Here is a 9,893-nt window from a genome sequence, read left to right on the forward strand (position 1 = left end):
GAAAAAGTATAGAATGAAAATTGAATTGTGGCATTTTGAGGTCTCCTTATCCAAGGAATTCAATAATTTAAAATACTCCTTTTAGAAAAAGAACAATTTCTTGATCAATGACTGATGAAAACAGAGTTAGGAAAGAAATAATCTGCAGTAATATGGAAGAAGTTTGTCAAAACTGAGAAGTGGTTTTAATATTTTATTTTATTTTATTTTATTGAACAGGTACGTATATAACACTATAGACCAAGAATTGCTTTAAGCACTTTGCAAGTATTAATTCAGTTAATCCTTACCACCTTATGATAAGTATGAAAGGTATGAAAGTACCTTTAGCCATAAGGAACTGCTATTTTTGTATATCAATAACAGTCAAATAGAAATTCCAGATGATTCATTTTACAGACAACAGCATTTAGGGATAAAGAGGTTAAACAATTCATGCATTATTGAAAAAGCAAAGCTAAGTTTTGAATTCAAACCGTCTGGCTCAGGAGTCTGCACTTGTAACCATGTCACTGAAAAGAAGAGTTACCCAACTCTGAGGAGGCCTCCTCTGGTGGCTCAGTAATAAAGAATCTGCCTGCCAATTGGGTTTGATCCCTGGGTCAGGAAGATCCCCTGGAGAAAGAAGTGGCAACCCACCCCAATACTCTTGCCTGGAAAATCCCATGGACAGAGGTGCCTGGAAAGCTTAAGTCCACGGGGTTGCAAAGAGTTGGACACCACTTATACAACTGAGCACAACAACTCTGAGGAATTATAGGTGACTTCAATATAATTAAAGCAAGGATTAGCACTTACTGGGTCATTGTCTTTGCCCATTACCTGGTTTCCATTGTTCAAATCCCCAGACGATACAGGAACAAAGATTTTGCAAAAAACTGTCGTAGTTACAAGGCTTAATTCATACTTACTGTGTGCATTAGCTGAAATGCTTATGAAGCCATACCCCAGTGATCCGATTTTAGGCTGATAGATTTCGGAGAATGGGATTGAAACATGTGTAATATCATGTATGAAATGAGTTGCCAGTCCAGGTTCGATGCACGATACTGGATGCTTGGGGCTGGTGCATTGGGATGACCCAGAGGGATGGTGTGGGGAGGGAGGAGGGTTCAAGATGGGGAGCACATGTATACCTGTGGCGGATTCGTTTTGATGTTTGGCAAAACTAATACAGTGTTTGAGGTTTAAAAATAAAATAAAATTTAAAAATAAATAAATAAATAAAACTCAAAAATAATTCAAAATAACTTTAACTCTTTTATTTTATTGAAGGGCAATATTATATCAAAGGGAAGAGATAGCCAAAAATAGCTCTTTAAAATCCCGTTTTTACCTTTCATCTGTTTTTTCACACGTTACAGCTGAAACACAACACCATGGATGCTCTACTTACTAGTTTAATTACTACACACACGCCTCACTACTGAACTTCAAAAAAAAAAAAGTATCCTGAATAATTTCAAATTTTGTCATATTTCCAAAGCACTGTTCTTCAGATTCTGTATCACAAACCCCAAAACTCAATCTGACAAGTGAGGATCCTCCTCAGAATCCAGAGGGGGGAAAGAAATAAAAGAGACCAGTCCAAATTCATTTTTATGAAGAAGACACAAGAAAATGTGGAAATAGTCCTGTGTTAATATATTTTATTCTGTCACATTGCACAAGAAAGAATACCATATCTTTCTTGGTTATGGGCAGAAATCACATTAAGAATATTCTCAGTTCAGTTCAGTTCAGTCACTCAGTCGTGTCTGACTCTTTGTGACCCCATGAATCACAGCATGCCAGGCCTCCCTGTCCGTCACCAACTCCCAGAGTTCACTCAGACTCATGTCCATCGAGTCAGTGATGCCATCCAGCCATCTCATCCTCTGTCGTCCCCTTCTCCTCCTTCCCCCAATCCCTCCCAGCATCAGAGTCTTTTCCAATGAGTCAACTCTTCGCATGAGGTGGCCAAAGTACTGGAGTTTCAGCTTTAGCATCATTCCTTCCAAAGAAATCCCAGGGCTGATCTCCTTCAGAATGGACTGGTTGGATCTCCTTGCAGTCCAAGGGACTCTCAAGAGTCTTCTCCAACACCACAGTTCAAAAGCATCAATTCTTCAGCGCTCAGCCTTCTTCACAGTCCAACTCTCACATCCATACATGACCACAGGAAAAACCATAGCCTTGACTAGACAGACCTAATTCTGGACATTGGTAATTAAACTAGTAAGTAAAGCATCCATGGTACTATGTTTCACTGATTCACGTCTGTGGCATAGGCAGGGAATAGTAGGGTTGTTCATCTTTTTTGATATCAAAAATCACTTAAAACAGCTTCCTGAAACTCAACATCTGACTGAATATCCTCCTCATTGCCACCTTCATCTCTTTGTTCCTCAAACTGTAGATGGCAGGATTCAGAAATGGAGTAATAACTACATCAAAAATAGCAAGGAATTTATCCACTGGTACTGTGGGAAATGGCCATGAATACACAAAAATACATGGGCCAAAAAATAAGACCACCACCGCAATGTGAGCTGATAGTGTAGAGAGGGCCTTGGACAAGTCACCTGAGGAACGTTGCCAAACAGTGGCCAAGATGAAGATATAGGAGGTAATCAGAATGAAAAATGTTCCCAGGGAGATTAAACCACTATTGGCAGTAACCACAAGCTCCAGTCTGTAAGTGTCTGTGCAGGCAAGCCTAATAAATCGAGGAAGATCACAGTAAAAGCTGTCCACTTTATTAGGGCCACAGAATGGTAGGTTTACAACAAATAGAATCTGGATGAGTGAGTGGATGATCCCAATGGTCCAGGCAGCAACCAAGAGTGAAATACAAGTTCTGAAGTTCATGATGATCAGGTAATGGAGAGGCCTACATATAGCGACATAACGGTCAAAGGCCATGGCAATGAGCAGAACCATCTCGGTTCCTCCAATAACATGAACGAAGAACATCTGAGCAATGCATCCTTGGAAAGAGATTACTTTTCTCTCTTTGAAAAGATCAGATATCATCTTGGGAGCTGTAATGGAGGAAACCCACATGTCAATAAAAGAGAGGTTGGCTAGCAGGAAGTACATAGGGGAGTGTAAATGGGAGTCAGAGGTCACTGTGAGGACAATGAGGAGGTTTCCTAAAATACTTGTTACATAGAACACAGAGAAAATTAGAAAGAGAACAAGTTGCATCTCCAAAGAACTGGTGAGTCCCACCAACACAATCTCAGACACCACCGAATGATTTCCTCCCCCCATGGTCTCAGTCACTTTGGGCTCCAAATTTGCCTGAAAAAATAGGAAAAATAAGAAATTTGGATTACTGGCCATATTACTCAGGGTTCCAATGGAGAAGCAGAACCACCAGGGGATAATATACCAAGAGATCTGTGACAGTGACTTGATCTTACTGATCCTGCAGAAGCGGATTCAGCAGTCTCTACCAGTCTATTGTCCTTGCATCTAATGCTGTAGTTTGAAGTCCACAGGACAGGCAGTGAGGAAAGGAAGATGGATACAAAATGAGGAAGAGCAAAAATGCATTGGAACCCACAATCAAGAACTAAAGACTGCACAAATAAGAAACGCTGGAGGGAATGTGGAGAAAAGGGAACTCTCCTACACTGTTTGTGCCGCCACTATGGCAAGCTTTGTGGAGGTTCCTTAGAAAACTAAACATAGAGTTGTCACATGATCCAGCAATCTCACTCCTGGGTGTACACCCATAGAAAACTAATTCAAAAAGATACATGCATCACAATGCTCATAGAAGTGTTGTTTATGATGGTCAAAACACTGTGTATACACATACACACAATGGAATACTACTCAAATGAAAACCTGCCTCATGTGTCTTGAAATGTTCATTTTTCACAGCCCAGTTTAAATGCCGTTCATGAAACCTCCCCAATTCTCCTAGCTAGAAAAGAAATCTTCTTCCCCTCATTTCCCATAGCACTTTGTATTTATCATAGCACCTTTCGCCCTGTGGTGCAGTTACATGTGCATGACCTATTTCCTCTGTTTTCAAGCACTAAAAGGTGGAGCTTTCTGTATTTTCATCTCCGTCGTGATAGTTCCTTGGACAGTTTCAGAGGGCAGAACAGTCAGTTCTAGAAAATCAGTATGTGTTTGTTGAATTAATTTTAATTAATTCCTTTGAAATTTCAATTTAATTGTTTAATGTAAGATCATTTAGAATATGAAGATAAAGGAAACATACAAAGAGAAGAAATTGAAAGATGGTGAGGGATAGGAAGAAAAAAAAGCCTTAATGATAAATAAAGGAAACAAGAAAATTAAGCAAAGGAGTAAGAAATAAGAGAAAAACAGAATGATGAAAGAATCATGTAGAATAGAAAGAGGAAAGAAAAAAGAATGCTATAGAAACTTCCCTCAAATTCTGAGACTAGAGACTCACAGGCTTAAATGGAAACACACAGAAAAGGAATTTAAAATTAGCTTACATCTTGAAAGTTCCTAAGAGCCCTAGCCACATGCCCAGTGAAAGATTTTAGATGGAAAAACTAATATCACTAAGACTGGGTCTGAATTTTTTCTTCTCAGAAAATATTTGACAGAAAGCCTCATGGATGGAGATAGCAGATCCTCAATTTGGAACTAAAGTTTTCCCCATTCTTCTACTTCTTTCCTAAAGCGATATTTTCCTAAAAAATATTCCACCCTTCCTTACCTTCCACCACTCACCTATTCCTGCTCCAAGTGGACAGTGATGCAATATAGCTTGCTATTTCTGAGTTTTCCTCCCAGTGCCAGGCTGTGAGCTCATGGGAGAGTGAAATGGTATCTTTTTCTCTGTACTCCCAGCTCCCCAGACAATGCTGGAACCATAAGCGAAGCTTAAGAAGTGGTTTTTGTTGAATGAAAAAAATGGATGTACAGATAACCCAGATATCAAGTTTCTCTAATATTTCAGAAAGACTGGGGTTCGACTCAAAAAATTAGAATATTCAATCTCAGCAGTCACTTTAAAATTTTTCTCATCAGTCATTTAGTATAATAACTGATTAAATGGTCACTGTAGAAGGAAAAAGCATACAATCCCTGCTTCTTTGGCAACTACAGCCTAATTGCATACTTTTATTTGCTTGGTCTATGTAGAAGACGTCTTGGGAAACCAGGGCCAATGCTGCTATCAACTCTGGAATGTATGTTTATCACCAAACTAATCGGAATCAAGAGCTAAACATAAGCATCCCGTATGTATCCTGTGTGCCTCCAAATCATGCCTGACTCTCTCACATCACGGTTCTTATCCTTGAACTTGAGTAGAGTGGAGGAACTCAATGAATCAATGCTATTTGATGTTACATTAGACACTGATCAAGAGTTGAAGGATTAACCAACCTAAGAACAATGAATTTTTCTTCTCATTTCAAGTTTAAGAAAAAATATATCATTTTTGTCCAGGCACCTTCTTTGTCCCCATTTAAAGACCAAGTATTTTTTCAAGCCTGGCACCACTGACTCAACTACTGTTTCCAACTCTTTCTCTTCTGGATGTTTTCTTCCACACCACAACTAAATCACAGTTTGAAATCTCTAGTGATGATTTAGTTATCAGGAGATATCTTAGTTGACAGAGCATAGCAATCTGAATGAATTTGTTCTGCCGATTCTTCTCACCCACCTGATCTCTAGCAGACCTAAAATAGCTGCATCTTCAGAAAAATCACATCTGGCATATGGAGCTATTGAAATTTCCCCAAAGTAGAGAAGAGGTAGCTAATTAATAACACAGAGGTTAGTAAAAAGTGGTACCAAATAGAACACGGAAGGCCAATATGACTTTAATCTGTGTGGAGAATGGTCTCAGAGAATAAGATTGACTTTCCCAGAGCAACATAGGAGGAGGCAGTTAATGAGTCACCTAGGGGAAGAGATCCCTCATGAATATACAGGTTTTATCAGATTATTTTCCTAACCCAGGACTTGAGGTAAGAGTAAAGTCCTAAAATTTATGAAAATATTGGGCCATCTCTGGCAGATTCTAGTGGTTAAGTGCTTTCACTGGAGAGGGCATGGGTTCAATCCCTGGTCAGGGAACTAAGATCCCATCCCACATGCTACATGCAGTTTCCCCCCAGTCCCACCAAAAATTATGAAAATATCTTTTAAGTAGTTTTTAGTGAAAATCATTTTTATTATTCTCACATATGCATATATTATTATAAGACAGTCACAAACACACACAATTTATTTCCCAGATACATGCATTTGGGGAAGTTTAAAAAAGAAAAACACAGAAAACTACTGGGGCTCATCAATGAATTTGGTAAAGTTACAAGATACAAAACTAGAACACAGAAATCTCTTACATTTCTATACACAAACAATGAAAAATCTGGAAGAGAGATTAAGGAAACAATCCCATTTATCATTGCATCTAAAATAATGAAATACCTTGTAATAAATCTAGCTGAGGGCTTCTCTGGTGTCTCAGATGGTAAAGAATCCACCTGAATTGCAAGAGACCAAGATTTGATCCATGGGTAGGGAAGATCCCCTGGAGAAGGAGATGGCAACCCACTCCAGTATTCTTGCCTGGAGAATTTCATGGGCAGAGGAGCCTGACGGGCTACAGTTCATGGGGTCGCAAAGGGTCAGACACGACTGAGTGACTAACACTTTCACACTTCCAAGGAAGCAAAAGACTTGTACTCAGAAAACTATAAGATGTTAAAAGAAATCAAAGATGACACAAACAGATGTAGAAATATACCATGTTCTTGGATTGGAAAAATCAACATTGTGAAAAAATAATTGCAGTACCCAAAACAATCTCTAGATCCAGCACATCCCTATCAAATTATCAAGGGTATTTTTCACAGAATTAGAACAAAAAACTATATTTTTTATGGAAACACAAAAGACCCAAATAGTGAAAGAAATCTTGAGAAATAAGAATGGAACTAGAGAAATCTGGCCCCCTGACTTCAGACAAAGCTGCTGCTAAGTCGCTTCTGTAGTGTCCGACTCTGTGCGATCCCATAGATGGCAGCCCGCCAGGCTCCCCCGTCCCTGGGATTCTCCAGGCAAGAACACTGGAGTGGGTTGCCATTTCCTTCTTCAATGCATGAAAGTGAAAAGTGAAAGTGAAGTCACTCAATCCTGTCCGACTCTTCACGACCCCAAAGACTGCAGCCTACCAGGCTCCTCCGTCCATGGGATTTTCAAGGCAAAAGTACTGGAGTGGGTTGCCATTGCCTTCTCTGGGACAAAGCTTCTCTCAGACAAAGCTACAGTAATCCAAACAGTATGATACTGGCCCAAAAGCAGAAATACAAACCAATGGAACAGGATAAAAAGCCCAGAGATTAACCCATGCATCTATAGCCACCTAATCTATGACAAAGGAGGCAAGAATATACAAGAGAAAAAACAATCTCTATAATAAGTGGTGCTGGGAAAACTGGACAACTACATGTAAAAGAATGAAATTAGAACACTCCCTAACACCCTACACAAAAATCAACTCATAGAGACTTCCCTGGTTGTCCAGTGGATGAGAATATGCCTTGCAGTACAGGGGACAAGGCTTTGATCTCTGGTCGGTGCAGTACAGGGGACAAGGGTTTGGTGTCTGATCAGGGAACTAAGATCCCAAATGCTTTGGGCAACTAAGCCCACAAGACTCAACTAGAGAGTCTGTGCATCACAACTAGGACCTGAGACAATCAAATAAATAAACAAAAATGTTTTAAATAATAAAATTTTAAAAATAAATGCAAAGTGGATTAAAGATCTAAATGCTAGATAATATAAAACTTTTAAAGGAAAATGTAGACAGAAGAATACTCTTTGACATAGATCAGAGCAAGATCTTTTTCAATCCACTTCCTAGAGTAATAAAAATAAAAACAAATGGGGCCTATTAAACATAAAAACTTTTGTACAGCAAAGGAAACCATAAACAAAACAAAGAGATAACCCTCAGAATTGAAGAAAATATTTGCAAATGAAGAAAAACAAGATACTATTTTTGAAAATATACAAACACCTCATGCAGCTAAATATCCACACACACACACACCAAAAAAACCAGTCAATAAATGGGTGGAAGACCTAAATAGACATTTCTGGAAAGAAACTATACAGATGGCCAACAAATACATGAAAAGATGCTCGATGTCACTTATTATTAGAGAAATGCAAATATTTCTGAATGTCCATCAGCAGAGGTATGGATAAAAAAGAAGTGGTACATATATACAATGGAATATTAATCAGCCACAAAAAGGGGTGAAATTGGGTCATTTGTAGTGATGTGGGTGAACCTAGAGTCTGTCATACAGGGTGAAGTAAGTCAGCAAGAAAAAAACAGGGATCATATGTCAACACATATATGTAGAATCTAGAAAAATCTATGGTACTGATGATCCTATTTGCAGAGCAGGAATAGAGAACAAACTTGCAGACACAATGAGGGGAAGGAGAGGGTGCAACAAACTGCGAGTCGCGCATCACTGACATACATACACTGCCATGTGCAAAATCGATAGGTGGCGGGAAGCCGTGGTGTAGCACAGGGAGCTCGGTTCAGTGCTCTGTGATGACTATGAGGGTGAGATCGGGGTGTGGTGGGAGGGAGGCTCAAGAGGGAGGGGAAATATGTATACTTATACCGATTCATGCTGTTGTACAGCAGAAACTAACACATTGTAAAGCAATTATACTACAAATTAAAATATATATGTCTATTTTGGGGTGGGAAGAGATGTTATTTTGGCTAACTTCTGTATTTCAAATCAAAGGAAAATTTTTTAAACTGAACATTTAATAAACATTCATTTAAAAAAACAGTAAAGTGCATAATACCAATATTTTAAAATAGAATGTATTAGCATATTAAGGTTTATGCTATGTAAATATAATAATGTAAATAACATGAGCCACCAATTTTTTTTTTTTAATGAATGAAACTGGGGCATTTGTAAACACGTGGATGGACCTAGAGACTGTCATACAGAGTGAAGCCTGGAAGAGAAAACAAATATCGTATATGAATGCATATATGTGGAATCTGAAAAATTAGTATCAGTTCAGTTCAGTCGCTCAGTCATGTCCGACTCTTTGCAATCCCATGAATCACAGCACGCCAGGCCTCCCTGTCCATCACCAACTCCCGGAGTTCACTAAAACTCATGTCCATCAAGTTGGTGATGCCATTCAGCCATCTCATCCTCTGTCATCCCCTTCTCCTCCTGCCCCCAATCCCTCCCAGCATCAGAGTCTTTTCCATTGAGTCAACTCTTTGCATGAGGTGGCCAAAGTATATTGGAGTTTCAGCTTTAGCATCATTCCTTCCAAAGAACACCCAGGACTGATTTCCTTTACAATGGACTGGTTGGATCTCCCTGCAGTCCAAGGGCCTCTCAAGAGTCTTCTCCAACACCACAGTTCAAAAGCATCAATTCATCGGCACTCAGCTTTCTTCACAGTTCAACTCTCACATCCATACATGACCTCTGGAAAAACCATAGCCTTGACTAGATGGACCTTTGTTGACAAAGTAATGTCTCTGCTTTTCAATATGCTATCTGGGTTGGTCATAACTTTCCTTCCAAGGAGTAAGCGTCTTTTAATTTCATGGCTGCAGTCACCATCTGCAGTGATTTTGGAGCCCAGAAAAATAAAGTCTGACACTGTTTCCACTGTTTCCCCATCTATTTCCCATGAAGTGATGGGACCAGATGCCATGATCTTCGTTTTCTGAATGTTGAGCTTTAAGCCAACTTTTTCACTCTCCTCTTTCCCTTTTATCAAGAGGCTTTTTAGTTCCTCTTCACTTTCTGCCATAAGGGTGATGTCATCTGCATATCTGAGATTGTTGATATTTCTCCTGGAATCTTGATTCCAGCTTGTGCTTCTTCCAG

At 39.2% G+C, this 9,893-nt stretch overlaps 1 protein-coding gene across 2 annotated transcripts; it reads right to left on the minus strand.

The window, feature by feature from the left end:
• Positions 1-2,316: 2,316 nt before the first annotated feature.
• On the minus strand, positions 2,317-9,169 carry LOC129620556 (olfactory receptor 4F3/4F16/4F29-like). 2 transcript variants are annotated; one of them, XM_055536372.1, is made up of 2 exons: positions 9,160-9,169; positions 2,317-3,245 (listed from the first exon to the last, which is right to left on the minus strand). In XM_055536372.1, the coding sequence occupies exons 1-2, from the start codon at positions 9,167-9,169 to the stop codon at positions 2,317-2,319; spliced, it is 939 nt and encodes a 312-aa protein (XP_055392347.1). The 2 variants fall into 2 exon arrangements, with proteins under 2 accessions (XP_055392347.1, XP_055392348.1); XM_055536373.1 differs by lacking the exon at positions 9,160-9,169 and having other exon boundaries at positions 2,317-3,261.
• Between the last annotated feature and the right edge of the window lie 724 nt (positions 9,170-9,893).

The sequence above is a fragment of the Bubalus kerabau genome, chromosome 10 (assembly GCF_029407905.1).
Source record: "Bubalus kerabau isolate K-KA32 ecotype Philippines breed swamp buffalo chromosome 10, PCC_UOA_SB_1v2, whole genome shotgun sequence".
In the NCBI taxonomy this organism is placed as follows: domain Eukaryota; kingdom Metazoa; phylum Chordata; class Mammalia; order Artiodactyla; family Bovidae; genus Bubalus; species Bubalus kerabau.